The following is a 15794-nucleotide window of genomic DNA, read 5'->3' on the forward strand; positions in this document are numbered from 1 at the left end:
ATTATTTCTGTTTCTTCACTTGCTTTTGGTTTTTCTTTCTTTTTCTAGGTTCTTGAGGTGGGAAGGGGAAATCATGGCATTCTCAGATGAAGGGAAACTAAGAGATTTTGTCACTAGCAGACTTCTTTTAAAAGAATGGCTAAAAAAAACTAAACAGAAATTACATTATAAAAGGAGGAATTTAGGAACATTGATAACCAAGAAAAAATGCTTTACTCAAAAATATGGTTAAATACAACAGGCTTCCCTTCTCTTGAGTTTTCTTTTCTTTCCCTTTGTTTTTTTTTTTTTTTTTCTTTTTTTTGAAATGGAGGGGTCTTGCTCTTGTCACCAGGCTGGAGTGCAATGGCACCATCTTGTCTCACTGCAACCTCCACCTCCCGGGTTCAAGTAATTCTCCTGCCTCAGCCTCCTCTCCTGAGTAGCTGGAATTACAGCCCAACACCATGTCCGGCTAATTTTTGTATTTTTAGTAGAGACAGGGTTTCGCCATGTTGGCTAGGCTGGTCTTGAACTCCTGACCTCATGATCCGCCCGTCTCAGCCTTCCAAAGTGCTGGGATTACAGGCATGAGCCACCACGCCTGGCCCTTGAGTTTTCTAAATTACGTTTAATTGCTGAAAAATTACATTATCTGATGTGATTCTAAATGTATTTAGAGGAAACATTTAAGACAATTATAAAAAGGAGACAGTAAAGAGATATTACATTTATTGTCTTAGATTATTGGTTTGAGACTTTTCATCATTTCTAATAAATGCACTTAAGTTTAACCTAACATATGCTATAAATTTCCCTTATAGCCCTGCTTTAGCTGTGTCATAAAATTTTGTATGTTATATTTTCATTTTGATTCAGTTCAATATATTTTTTAATTTCCCTTCAGACTTACTTGGCCCATAGATTATTTGGAAGTGTGTTGTTTAGTTTACAAATGTTTGGAGAACATTTTGCTGTTATTGATTTCTAGTTTGATTTTCTTATGGTAAAAGAACACACTACATAATTTCAATTCTTTGAAACTTACTGAGCTTTGTTTTGTAAAAGGATATGGTCTATCTTGACATTTGTTCCATTAACACTTGAAAAGAATGTTAAGTCTGCTGTTGTTGGATAGAGTATTTTATAAATTTTGATTAAAGCCTTTCGGTTGATGGTATTGTTGAGTTGCTGATTTTTCACCTAGTTGTTCTATAAACTATTAAGAGGTGCTAAAGTCTCTAACTATAATTGTGGATTTGCCCATTTCTCCTATTAGTACTATCAGTTCACCTAGCAAAACAGAAAGGGGCAGGGAAGTGCTGGGAAGGGAAGGGCAGGTCCCTGGCAAGGGCTTAACTGCTGGCCCTGTGCCCATGGACCTAGGTGAAGGCAGGCACTCCTTTACTTTCTGGGATATAGATGCAGAATGTACAGATTTATTACATAGGTATACACGTGCCATGTGGTTTGCTGCACCCATCAACCCATCATCTACGTTAGGTATTTCTCCTGACGCTATCCCTCCCCGAGTCCCCCACCCCCAGACAGGCCCCAGTGTGTGATGTTCCCCTCCCTGTGTCCGTGTGTTCTCATTGTTCCACTCCCACTTATGAGTGAGAACATGCAGTGTTTGGTTTTCTGTTCCTGTGTTGGTTTGCTTAGAATGATGGTTTCCAGCTTCATCCATGTCCCTGCAAAGGACATGAACTCATCCTTTTTTATGGCTGCATAGTATTACATGGTGTATATATGCCATATTTTCTTTATCCAGTCTATCATTGATGGACATTTGAGTCAGCTCCAAGTCTTTGCTATTGTGAATAGTGCTGCAATAAACATACATGTCCATGTGTCTTTATAGTAGAATGATTTATAATCCTTTGGGTATATACCCAGTAATGGGATTGCTGGGTCAAATGGTATTTCTTGTTCTACATCCTTGAGGAATTGTCACATTGTCTTCCACAATGGTTGAACTAATTTACACTCCCACCAACAGTGCAAAACTGTTTCTATTTCTCCACATCCTCTCCAGCATCTGTTGTTTCCTGATTTTTTAATGATGGGTATTCTGTCATCAGATGGTATCTCACTGTGGTTTTGATTTGCATTTCTCTAATGACCAGTGATGATGAGCTTTTTTCATATGTTTCTTGGCTGCATAAATGTCTTCTTTTGAGAAGTGTCTGTTCATATACTTCGCCCACTTTTTGATGGGGTTGTCTTTTTTCTTGTAAATTTGTTTAAGTTCCTTGTAGATTCTGGATGTTAACCCTTTGTCAGATGGATAGATTGCAAAAATTTTCTCCCATTCTGTAGGTTGCCTATTCACTGTGATAATAGTTTCTTTTGCAGTGCAGAAGTTCCTTAGTTTAACTAGATCCCATTTGTCAATTTTGGCTTTTGTTGCCATTGCTTTTGGTGTTTTAAACATGAAGTCTTTGCCCATGCCTATGTCCTAAATGGTATTGCCTAGGTTTTCTTCTAGGGTTTTTATGGTTTTTGGTCTTACATTTAAGTCTTTAGCTCATCTTCAGTTAATTTTTGTATAAGGTGTAAGGAAGGGATCTAGTTTCAGTTTTCTGCATATGGCTAGCCATTTTTCCCAACACCATTTATTAAATAGGGAATCCTTTCCCCATTGCTTGTTTTTACAAGGTTTGTCAAAGATCAGAAGGTTGTAGATATGTGGCATTATTTCTGAGGTCTCTGTTCTGTTCCATTGGCCTATATATCTATTTTGGTACCAGTACCATGCAGTTTTGGTTACTGTAGCCTTGTAGTATAGTTTGAAGTCAGGTAGCATGATGCCTCTAGCTTTGCTCTTTTTGCTTAGGATTGTCTTGGCTATACGGGCTCCTTTTTGGTTCCATATGAAATTTAAAGTAGTTTTTTCTAATTGTGAATAAAGTCAATGGTAGCTTGATGGGGATAACATTGAATCTATAAATTACTTTGGGCAGTATGACCATTTCTACAATATTGATTCTTCCCATCCATGAGCATGGAACACTCCATTTGTGTCCTCTCCTATCTCCTTGAGCAGTGGCTTGCAGCTCTTCTCAAAGAGGTCCTTCACATCCCCTGTAAATTGTATTCCTAGATATTCTACTCTGCTTGTAGCAATTGTGAATGGGACTTCACTCATGAACTGGCTCACTGCTTGTCTATTATCGGTGTATAGGAATGCCTGCAATTTTTGCACATTGATTTTGTATCCTGAGACTGCTGAAATTGCTCATCAGCCTAAGGAGATCTTGGGTTGAGACAATGGGGTTTTCCAAATACACAATCATGTCATCTGCAAACAGAGACGATTTGACTTCCTCTCTTCCTGTCTGAACACCCCCCATTTCTTTCTCCTGCCTGATTGCCCTTGGCAGAACTTCCAATACTATATTGAATAGGAGTGGTGAGAGAGGGCACCACTGTCTTATGCTGGTTTTCAAAGGTAATGCTTCCAGCCCCTGCCCATTCAGCATGACATTGGCTGTGGGTTTGTCATAAACAGCTCCCATTATTTGGAGATACGTTCGATCAATACCTAGTTTATTGAGAGTTTCCGGCATGAAGGGGTGCCAAACTCTATCAAAGGCCCCCTCCGCATCTACTAAGACAATCATGTGGCCTTTGTCACTGGCTCTGCCCATGTGATGGACCACGTTCATTGACCTGCGTATTTTGAACCAGCCTTGCACCCCAGGGATGAAGCTGATCCAGTCATGGTGGATAAGCTTCTTGATGTGCTGCTGAACTCAGCCCACCAGTATTTTATTGAAGATTTTCACATCGATGTTCACCAGGGACATTGGCTCAAAATTTCCTTTTTCTGTTGTGTCTCTGCCAGGTCTTGGCAACAGAATGGTTCCGGCCTCATAAAATGAGCTAGGGAGGAGCCCCTCTTTTTCCATTGTTCAGAACAGTTTCAGAAGGAATGGTACCAGCTCCTTTCTGCACCCCTGGTAGAATATGGCTGTGAATCTGTCTGGTCCTGGGCTTTGCTTGGTTGGCAGGCTATTAATTACCACCTCAATTTCAGAACTTGTCATTGGTCTACTCAGGGATTCGGTCTCCTCCCAGTTTAGTTCTGGGAGGGTGCATGTATCCAGAAATTTATCCGATTCTTCCAGACTTTCCAGTTTATTTACACAGAGGTGTTTATAGTATTCCCTGATGGTGGTTTGTATCTCTGTGGGATCAGTGGTGACATCCCATCATTCTCTATTGTGTCCATTGGATTATTCTCTCCTTTGTTCCCTATTAATCCAGCTAGCAGTCCATCTATTTTGTCAATCTTTTCAAAAAACCAGTTCCTGGATTCATTGACTTTTTGAAGGGTTTTTCATGTTTTATCTCCCTCAGTTCCACCCTGATCCTAGTTATTTCTTGTCTTCAGCTAGCTTTTGAATCTGCCTGCCCCCTCTTCTCTAACTCTTTTAATTGTGTTGTTAGAGTGTTGATTTTAGACCTTTCCCACTTTCTTCTGTGGGTATTTAGTGCTATAAATTTCCCTCTAAACACTGCTTCAGCTGCGTTCCAGAGATTCTGGTACATTGTGTCTTTCTTCTCATTGGTCTCCAAGAACTTATTTCTGCCTTAATTTCATTATTTACCCAGTAGTCATTCAGGAGCAGGTTGTTCAGTTTCCATGTAGTTGTGTGGTTTTGAGTGAGTTTCTTAATCCTGCGCTCTAATTTGATTGTACTGTGGTCTGAGAGACTGCTTGTTATGATTTCCGTTCTTTTGCATTTGCTGAGAAGTGTTTTACTTCCAATTATGTGGTCAATTTTAGAATAAGTGTGATGTGGTGCTGAGAAGAACATATATTCTGTTGATTTGGGGTGAAGAGTTCTATAGATGTCTATTAGCTCTGCTTGGTCCAGAGCTGAATTCAAGTCCTGAATATCCTTGTTAATTTTCTGTCTCGTTGATCTGTCTAATATTGACAGTTGGGTTTTACAGTCTCCCACTATTATTGTGTGGGAGTCTAAGTCTCTTTGGAGGTCTCTAAGAACTTGCTTTATGAATCTGGGTGTTCCTGTATTGGGTGCACGTATATTTAGGACAGTTAGCTCTTCTTGTTGCATTGTTCCCTAGACTGTGTGTCTTTGCACGTGAGATGGGTCTCCTAAATATAGCACACCAATGGGTCTTGACTCTTTATCCAATTTGCCAGTCTGTGTCTTTTAATTGGGGCAGTTAGTCCATTTACATTTAAGGTTAATATTGTTATGTGTGAATTTGATCCTGTCATTATGATGCTAGCTGGTTAATTTGCCTGTTAGTTGATGCAGTTTCTTCATAGTGTTGATAGTCTTTACAATTTGGTATGTTTTTGCAGTGGCTGGTACCAGTTGTTCCTTTCCATATTTAGTGCTTCCTTCAGGAGTTCTTGTAAGGTAGGCCTGGTGGTGACAAAATGTCTTAGCATTAGATTGTCTGTAAAGGATTTTATTTCTCCTTCACTTATGAAGCTTAGTTTGGCTGGATATGAAATTCTGGGTTGAAAATTCTTTGCTTTAAGAATGTTGATATTAGCCCCCACTCTATTCTGGCTTGTATTGTTTCTTCAGAGAGATCTACTGTTAGTATGATAGGCTTCCCTTTGTGGGTAACCTGACCTTCCTCTCTGGCTGCCCTTAACATTTTTACCTTCATTTCAACCGTGGTGAATCTGACAATTATGTGTCTTGGGGTTGCCCTTCTCGAGGAGAATCTTCATGGTGTTCTCTGTATTTCCTGAATTTGAATGTTGGCTTGTCTTGATAGGCTGGGGAAGTTCTCCTGGATAATATCCTGAAGAGTGTTTTCCAACTTCGTTCCATTCTCCCCGTCACTTTTAGGTACACCAATCAAATGTAGGTTTGGTCTTTTCACCTAGTCCCACATTTCTTGGAGGCTTTGTTCGTTCCTTTTCATTCTTTTTTCTCTAATCTTGTCTTCACGCTCTATTTCATTAAGTTGATCTTTAATCTCTGATAGCCTTTCTTCTGCTTGATTGATTCGGCTGTTGATACTTGTGCATGCTTCACGAAGTTCTCGTGCTGCGTTTCTCAGCTCCATCAGGTCATTTATATTCTTCTCTAAACTGGTTATTCTAGTTAGCAATTCATCTAACCTTTTTTCAAGGTTCTCAGCTTCCTTGTGTTGGGTTAGAACATGCTCCTTTAGCTTGGAGGAGTTTGTTATTACCCATCCTCTGAAGCCTACTTCTGTCCAATTTGTCAAATTCATTCTGTGTCCAGTTTTGTTCCCTTGCTGGCAAGGAGTTGTGATCCTTTGGAAGAGAAGAGGCATTCTGATTTTTGGAATTTTCAGCCTTTTTGAGCTGGGTTTTCCTCACCTTTGTGGATTTATATACCTTTGGTCTTTGATGTTGGTGACCTTTGGATGGGGTTTTTGTGTGGATGTCCTTTTTGTTGATGTTGATGCTATTTCTTTCTGTTTGTTACAGTCAGGCCCCTCTGCTGCAGGTTTGCTGGAGTTTGCTGGAAGTCCACTGCAGATTCTGTGTGCCCGGGTATCACCAGCAGAGACTGCAGAACAGCAAAGATTGCTGCCTTTTCCTTCCTCTGGAAGCTTCATCCCAGAGGGGAACCTGCCAGATGCCAGCTGGAGCTCTCCTGCATGAGGTGTCTGTTGACACCTGCTGGGAGGTGTCTCCCAGTCAGGAGGCACGAAGGTCAGGAACCCACTTGAGAAGGCAGTCTGTCCCTTAGCAGAGCTCGAGCACTGTGCTCAAAGATCCGCTGCTCTCTTCAGAGCCCACAGGCAGGAAGGTTTAAGTCTGCTAAAGCTGCACCCATAGCCGCTCCTTCCCCCAGGTGCTCCATCTCAGGGAGATGGGAGTTTTATCTATAAGCCCCTGACTGGGGCTGCTGCCTTTCTTTCAGAGATGCCCTGCTCAGAGATGAGAAATCTAGAGAGGCAGTCTGGCTACCGAGGCTTTGCCAAGCTGCGGTGGGCTCTGCTGAGTTGGAACCTCCTGGAGGCTTTGTTTACACTGTGAGGGGAAAACCATGTACTGAAGCCTCAGTAATGGCAGACACCCCTTCCCCCACCAAGCTTAAACATCCCAGGTCTACTTCAGACTGCTGTGCTGGCAGCAAAATTTCAAGCCAGTGAGTATTAGCTTGCTGGGTTCTGGGGGGGGGTGGGATCCACTGAGCTAGACCACTTGACTCCCTGGCTTCGGCCCCCTTTCCAGGGGATTGCACACTTTTGTCTCGCTGGTATTCCAGGCGCCACTGGGGTATGAAAAAGAAAACTCCTGCAGCTAGTTCAATGTCTGCCCAAATGGCCACCCAGATTTGTGCGTGAAACCCAGGGCCCTGGTGGTGTAGGGAGCTAAGGGAATCTCCTGGTCTGCCGGTTGCAAAGACTGTGGGAAAAGCATAGTTTCTGGGCCAGAATGTACCATTCCTCATGGCTTCCCTTGACTAGGGGAGGGAGTTGCCCAACCCCTTGCACTTTCTGGGGGAGGCAATGCCCCACCCTGTTTCAACTCATCCTCCGTGGGCTGCACCCACTATCTAATCAATCCCAATGAGATGAGCCAGGTACCTCAGTTGAAAATGCAGAAATCACCCACCTTCTGCGTTGATCTCACTGGGAGCTGCAGACTGGAGCTCTTCCTATTCGGCCATCTTGCCACCCACCTCCAACAATCCTTTTTTCCATTTATGTTGAATGTAATTACAGATATGTTAGAGCTTAAATCAGTTATTTTATATTTTGCTTTCTGTCTATTCTCTCTGTTTTTCATTTCTCTGTTTTCTTTTCCTTATCTTCCTGTGGGTTACTTTTTAGAATTCCATATTAATTTTTGTTTTTGAGTGTATCTGTTTTTTTTTTACTAGTTGCTTTAGGTATTAAAATTATACATATTTTTATAACTTAAATTTTTTCATATATTTGCTATGGTTTAAATGTGTCCCTTCCAAAATTCAGGCATTGCAAATGTGATGGTATTAGGTAGTAAAGTTTTTAAGAGGGAATTAAGTCATGAAAGTTCTTCCTCATTAATGTTATTAAGGCCCTTATAAAAGAGGCTTCATGCAACAAGAGGGTCTTCAGCAGACAACAGATGCCGATGCCTTGATCTAGGACTTCCCAGTTTCCAAAACTGTGAGAAAATAAATTTCAGTTTATTCTAAATTACTCAGTCTCAGGTATTGTGATATAACAGCATAAGTGGACTAAGTCAGTATCGATATCAAACCTATCCTCGTGACTTGTGGTGTAATTTTGCCAGTTCAAGTGAAGTGTAGAAACCTTATTTCCCTTTATAGTTCCTTACCTTTTTCCTTTTATAATATGATTGTCCTAAGCGTTCTCTCTACCAAATCAGATGTTAAAATTTCTGCTTTAACCCCTCAGGAGGAGAAGGGAAGCCTATTATATTGACTCATATTTTTACTTAGTGTGTTTTTTCTTTGCACTTAATGTTCCAATATTCTTTCTTTCATAATTTCCTTTTTGTTTAAAGAAATTTCTGTAGTCATGCTTTTAGAAAAAAACTGCTAGTGACAAAATCTCTTAGTTTCCCTTCATCTGAGAACGTCATTATTTCTCCTTCCATTCCTAAAGGATTTTTTTTGCTGGATATTAGATTTGGGTTGACAATTTTTTCCTCTCAGCACTTGAAAGATGTTGTGTCACTTCCTTATGGAGTCCATGGTTTCTGATGTGAGATCCACTGTCATTCAAATTGCTTTTCCCTTACAAGTAAGGTGTCATTTCTTGCACTCTGCTTTTAACAATTTTTTCTATGTTCTTAGTTTTCAAAAGTTGAATGATACATCTTGGCATGAAATCTCTTTGAGTTTATCCTATTAGGTTTCATTTGTCTTTTTTTTTAGTAACAGCTTTATTGATATATAATTTTTAACCATAAAACTCACCCTTTTAAAGTTTATAATTCAGTGGTTTTTAGATTCACAACATTGTGTAACCTCCACTATCTAATTTTAGAACACTTTAATCACCTAGAAAAGAAACTCTATACCTATTAGTAATCACTATTTCCCCTCCTGACCCTTGGAAACCACTGACATACTTTGTCTCTATATATTTGCTTATTTTAGACTTTCACATAATCATGTAACATGTGGCTTTTGTAACTGGCTTCTTTTACTTAAAGAAAGCATAATGCTTTCAAGGTTGAGTCATACTCTGGCATGTATTAGCACTTTATTCCTTTTTAGTATCAATTAATAGTCAATTGTGTGTATATATATATACACTATATATATAATATATATACACTATATTTTGTTTATTCATTAATCAATTGATGAACATTTGAGTTGTACCACTTTTTGGACATTACAAATAATTACAAATAATCCTGCTTTTTGTACCACTTTTTGTGTAGACATATGTTTTCTTTTATTTGGAGTAGAATTCCTGAGTCATAGAGTAACTCTATATTTAATTGTTTGAGGAACTGCCACACTGTTTTCCAGAGCAGCTGTAGCATTTTACATTCCCACCAGCAGTGTATGGGGGTTCCAATTTCTCCATATCCTCCCCAATACTTGTTACCTGTACTTCATGCTATAGATATTCTGAGTGTGAAGTGGTGTCTCCTTGTTTTGATTTGCATTTCCCTAGTAGCTAATGTTGAGCTTCTTCTCATAAGCATATTCATCATTTGTATATCTTATTTGAAGAAATGTCTATACCTTTTTGTTTCTCCATTTTTAATTAGGTTGTTTTTTATTATTGAGGTATAAGAGTTTTTATCTATACTAAATATAAATCTCTTATTGTATATGTGATTTGCAAATATTTTCTTCCATTCTGTGTGTTCTTTTCATTTTCTTTCTTGATGGTGCCACTTGAAGCATGAAAGTTTAAAATTTTGATGAAATCCAACTTATTTACTTTTTCTTTTGTTGCTTGTGTTTTTGGTGTCATATGTAAGTCTTTTCCTAACTCCAGGTCACAAAACTTTACTTCCATGTTTACTTCTGATAATTTTATAGTTTTAGCACTTAAATTTTGTTCTATGATCCACTTTGAGTTAATTTTTGTATACGGTGTGAAGCAGACATCCAACTTTATTCTTTTGCATGTGAATACCCTGTTGTTTCAGCACTATTTGTTAAAAAATAACTACCTTCTTCCCATTTAACTGTTTTGGCTCCTTTGTTAAAAATTCACGCAGCTTCTTGAATCTGTAAGTTTATGTCTTTCACCAAATTTCTGAAGTTTTCAGATATTATTTATTTGAGTATTTTTACCCTCACCCTCTTTCTTTTCTCCCTCTAGGACTCTGATTTCATTAATGTTACATCTTTTGTTGTAGTCACTTAGTTCCATGAGAATCTGTTCTTTTTGGTCTATTTTCTCTCTTTTGTTAGAGCGGATAATTTCTGTTCTTCTATCTTCAAGTTCCTTGATTTATTCCTTTGTCTCCTTCGTTCTGTTATTCAACTCATTTAGTTTTTTATTTTGATTATTGTATTTTTCAGTTCTAAAATTTCCATTTGGTTTTTCTTTATGTCTTCTACTTATCTAATGAGACTTCCTATTTTTTTCATTTGTGTCGAGTGTTTTTGTAGTTGCTCACTGAAGCATTTTTATTTTTTAACATCTTTGTCAGATAATTTTTTTATATCTTTGTCAGATAATTCTAACATATTTGTCTTCTTGGTTTTGTCATTTATTAATGGTCTTTTTTCATACAGTTTGAGATCTTCCTAGTTCTTGATATATATCATGAGTGATTTTCATAAAACCTGGACATATGGGATATTGATGAGGTTTTGAATCTCATTAAAATCTCTTTTAGCTGGCTTTTTCTAACATGGTACTGGCAGGGGAAGTGGGTGTGGGGAGCAGGCCAAGTTGGAGGAGATATCCAAGTTCCTCATTTGGCCTCCACTGATACCCAAGATGGGAGACTCCTTATTACTGACTTATGATGATGAAAGTACTGGTTCTTTATTTGACCTTCTCCGACACCACCCTGGGAAGGAGGGGTTAGGACACCTCTAAATAATTACTTAAATATCTTTCCATAATGCCAACCTGAAGATGTTTCAGTGTAAGGCAATTCTTTAAACTACCTAATAGTCTGGTGAGGAGGGTAGGGGTCTATGCGCTCCACTAGGACTTTGCTGACATGAGTAGGATGGGGTCACAATTCTGTCTATAGTTTTGCCTAGAGTATGCATTTATTGTCAAAAAGTTCTCTGTCTGCTATACTCCTTTTCTGGCCCTTCAGCTGGAGCAGTGTTTTGATGGGGCTTTTATTGTCTGTGCCATTGGTGTTTCCAGGTTGCTGATGTCTAAAGTTTCAAGTCTGGTGTATCTAAAGCAAAAAGAAAACATAGGGAATTAACCAGCATGTTGTTCCTTGGGTCCCAAGGTCTCTAGTTGATCTGTCTTCTTTCCACCATTTGGAGACTTTTATGTTTGCTTCATATGTAATGTTCAGAATTTTTCATTATACTTAGTGGGAGGAACAGGGACAAGTACATCTACTCCATCTTCCCAAAAGTGGAAGTCTAAATAGACCTTTTTATAAGCAGAATCATATTATAATCACTAGGATATGTTAATATTTAAAGGAGCTTTGAAGTTAATTTTTCCCAATTCATAACTCCCTAATTTATCATTTTAAGAATTCAAACTTTATATATTGGGCTTACTTTAAATGAGAAATGCCTGTAGATTATTTACACATTTCTGAATATTGACTACAGTTGTCTTCTTCAATATTTGAATTAAATTCTTCTAAATAATTACTGAAACTTTTTTTCATAATGTCAACCTGAAGATGTTTCAGTGTAAGGCAATTCTTTAAACTACATAATGTGAAATAATTGTCTTTCCAGAAGTATAAATGGAAACAATATTTTAGAAGATTCTATTCTATTTTATTTATTTATTTTTATTTTTTCATTTATTTTTGAGACAAAGTCTTGCTCTGTCACCCAGGCTGGAGTGCAAATGAATGGTGTGATCTTGGCTTACTGCAACCTCTGCCTCCCGGGTTCAAGCGATTCTCCTGCCTAAGCCTCCTGAGTAGCTAGGATTACAGAAACTCACCACCACATCCAGCTAATTTTTGTATTTTTAGTAGAGATGAGGTTTCACCATGTTGGCCAGGCTGGTCTCAAACTCCTGACCTCAGGTAATCTGCCCACCTCGGCCTCCCAAAGTGTTGGGATTACAGGCGTGAACCACTGCGCCCAGGCTTATTCTATTTTAGAAGCTTGGCTGCATTTAAAAGATTACTTATCTTACCAGGTTTCTATATACTTACCAACAATTGCCTATTAAAGATATTTATTTAACAATTTTTGAACTTCCAGACGTACTTTTTCAATAATCATTCCTCCTTCTCAAACATCTTTGATTTATATTAATGTCTAGTAATACTTTCATTCATTGCCCTCTAACAACCTACCCTGCACTCTGCTCATGAGTTCTTTATGTAACTTATCTTACTTAATCTCATTTCAGACAAAAGAAAGTGAAGCTCAGAAAGACTGAACCAAAAGCATTCGTAAGTGGTAAAGCCAGCGTCTGCATATAGGTCCTCTGCCTGCAAGCTCCACACTTGTTTTGACAATGCTACACCTGACAACATAAGCATCTTGTCATTCCTAGGTGAAAGCTTATTGGCATGTCTTCTTCCTCAGATGCTATTTTGTAACTTCTAACATGTTTTTATTTTTATCTTGGTAAATTTTTCACCTGAGAAAATAAAATTAATACAGAAATTTAAAATATAAGGTATCTATAATATGTCTTAAAGGTAAAAACAAAGTTTATAATTTTTAACTTCATTTTTGTCATTTAAAAATTATCACTAATTCTTCAAAGTTTTACCACATATTTAGGTATAAAGAGAAAATACTACTGGATAGCTGCTATTATATGTGCAAACTGTGCAAAGAAAAATAAAATAAGCCATGTTAATAAATCCTTGTTAATGATAAGATTTACTCTTTAAAACATGTATTTTTAATTTGACCTAGAAGAGACAAAAAGGCTACATGTGTAAGAATCTCTATTCAACATAGAACTATTTTATATTAATATTTTCATTCACTTTAATTTTTACAAAAGAATACATATTTAATTTGCTTAATCTCAATTTTACTACATCTGATAATCAACATTTTTTTCTTTCAAAATATTTTGGCCAGTAAATCCTCTTAGGGTAAATATTGTTACTTTTTCTTCATTTCAATTATTTCTAAACTATTAATCAGAGGAACTCCTACTAATTGCTTAGTCAGCAGTATTTACATCTGTCATTATTTGCTAATCCTTTAGATTTTAGAAATGTTTGTGTTTTTTCCTTTAGCAAAGAATAATGCAAATACTACACATCCTCTGATTTGTACAGATCCTAGTCCACGATGTAACTTTTCAAATGCAGAAATAAGCCATTTGTTATTTGGATAAATACACTTTTTCTGGGTATATTTTCCTGCAGATAAACTACCATTTAGGAAAGTTTATATTACATTTTTGTTCTTAGTAATCTACTCCTATTTGGGGGGGGGGCTTTTTTTGATATACACTACTGTATCCAATTACTATCAAATTAACATTAGAACATGTTGAAATCATGAGTATTTTAGTTATCTATAATATTTTCCTTGCTAAGTTCAATTTCCCAATAATTAAAAATTGATACTTTTAGTCTCAAATTTTAAGTTAAATAAACTAGTTGTTTCTGCAAAATGACTGTAGTTCAAACGAAAATTGTTAACATGTTTAGATGAACAAATAAATTATCTTAGTAAAAATTTACAGACATTTTCTAGTATTATGTACTGCAATTTTACCTAAACTATGACAGGAAGGCAACAACTGTTACGTATTTTCAAAATATATACAGCACTTCCAGTAAGATAGTCGGAACTGCTGGTATTTCTACTCACATTGATCATGTGAGGAATATTATCATCGGAATCACCACCTTAGAAAATAAGAATCAGCTAGCTATGCAAATTTTAAGTATTTTTATACAGTAAATGTTACATATAAGAATAATCTGAGGGAAGGGAACTGATATTTATCTCATTACCGTTGTTGCAATTGGGTATAAAAACGTCCACCACTCCCATTTTGAATCATTTGCCGTACAGAAAATAGAGGACATTTTAATTTCTCATGATGGCAGGTTAGGGAGAGAAGGACTTGTTATTTCTAAGAGCAAGAAACTACAGTTTTATAGGATTGCACACCTGGAGACGTAAAAATTTTATAAATCACTGAATTTTAATTACATAGTAGTTTATACGCCAGACACAACACACGTCAAAAGCCTATCTTGTACTAAGCAGGAAGCCATCCACCCGCATCTACCTACCGAAGCCATTTCTGCTTTTTACCAGGGACGCTGGAACTGTGTTATTGTGGGATATGTTCAGTGTTGAACAGGCTCCCAGGGCACGGCTGTTACTTTCGAGGTTATGCTGGGGTACAGAAGTTAGGCTGGGGCAGGGCCATCCTCCTAGGAGAGCCCAGCACAGTCTGGGCAACCACACTGGCGGGCCATTTTGCTCACAGCCCCACCGCGCCGGGCAGCGTCTGCAGCTGCTGCGTGCGAGACCCAGGGGCTCCGGTCAGCGCGCAGGCCGCAGGAAGTGCGAGCACTTGTGAGCCCCGCGCCAGGCCGGTGAGGTCTGAAGCTACAGAGCCCGCTTGGAAAGCACTGCCGCGCGTTGCCGGACGCAGGCCCACAGGCCCAGCCGACCGAGGCCGCAGTTTTCCCAGCCCCGCCGCCGTTGCCAAGGCGACCGCCGCCGAACGTTCCCGCGGCGGGCTCCGCCCCCCGGCCAATCGGACCGGCGCTCGGTGGAGCCCAGATTCTCTTTGTTCCGCAGCCATTTCAGGCCCCGGACAGGAGGCAGTGCCGCTTCGGCCGAAGGCCTGAGCGCCCGAGGCCTCTGGGATGGTGTGGGACCGGGTAGGTGGCGTGAGGGTGCGTGGCCCCGAACTGGAGGGGCGGCAGTAGAGGCTGGGAGCTCCGAGCTGCCTGACGCGCCTACGGGAGAGACGCTGGGCTCGCTCGCTCTCTCGGTGCCCGCCCGGCCGTTTGAAGCCGGGAGGCAGCGGCGGCGCGGTTCTAACCCCAACAGCTGCCGGCCCAGGCGCCCTGTGGGACCCGGGTAGGGGGCAGGCGACGGCGACTCCTCAGGTGTCGGAGGAGCCCGTTAGGGGCGGTGGGAGCCCGTTACGAGGGGCAGGAAGGGAATGATCTGATACCCAGGGAAGCGTTTGCCTCGCCTGTTAAGCTGTGGCGTTTGAGGCCCTTGAGTGCTGCAGTCGGCTGCCCCGGGACGGCAGCCTCCCACTGGTTCTGGGCGCTGCCCGGCGCTGCCCGAGATGGGCCAGTCTTTGTCCCGCCCTGGGCCCCTCTGCCCGGGTCTCCCGCGTCCGCACACAGCGCCCATCGTCCTCGCATGCAGCTTGCCGATCTCTTTCTCCCGGCGGTTCTTTCTCCTTGGGGCTTGGCCTCACGACATGTTTACATAATGTTTGTGACTGTACGGGTTTTGCGTGGGCTTGTGGGTTTTGCACTTCTACCTGAACTCCCATGCATACAAGCAACAGGGAACAGCTGCTGAGGAGCAGACCGGCCACCACAATCAAGCTATTTTCGGAATGGCTTTCTTTAAAAATGATCGCGTGTTGCTTACTGATTTTAAAAATCAACTGGATTTTGCAAGGATGGCTTACAGTTTAAGTCTGTTATCTTAATCGCTAATCAGGTTGGTCTATCAGTAGATGTAAATGTAGAAAATTGAAATTGGAGGCCATCTACAAATTGATTTTGA

The 15794-nt window shown here is 39.7% G+C and overlaps 1 protein-coding gene across 2 annotated transcripts in view; it reads left to right on the forward strand.

Annotated features, from left to right (window-relative positions):
* The first annotated feature begins 14758 nt into the window (after positions 1 to 14758).
* Positions 14759 to 15794, forward strand: part of TNPO1 (transportin 1) — a 97967-nt gene continuing 96931 nt past the window's right edge. The window contains exon 1 of one of the 2 annotated variants that reach the window (XM_010378907.2): positions 14759 to 14923. In XM_010378907.2, the coding sequence (XP_010377209.1) occupies positions 14909 to 14923 (15 nt within the window). In that variant the 5' untranslated portion in view covers positions 14759 to 14908. The remainder of the gene's footprint in view (positions 14924 to 15794) is intronic. The other variant, XM_030927054.1, reaches the window with a different exon arrangement.

This window comes from Rhinopithecus roxellana, chromosome 3 (genome assembly GCF_007565055.1).
Source record: "Rhinopithecus roxellana isolate Shanxi Qingling chromosome 3, ASM756505v1, whole genome shotgun sequence".
NCBI lineage: Eukaryota > Metazoa > Chordata > Mammalia > Primates > Cercopithecidae > Rhinopithecus > Rhinopithecus roxellana.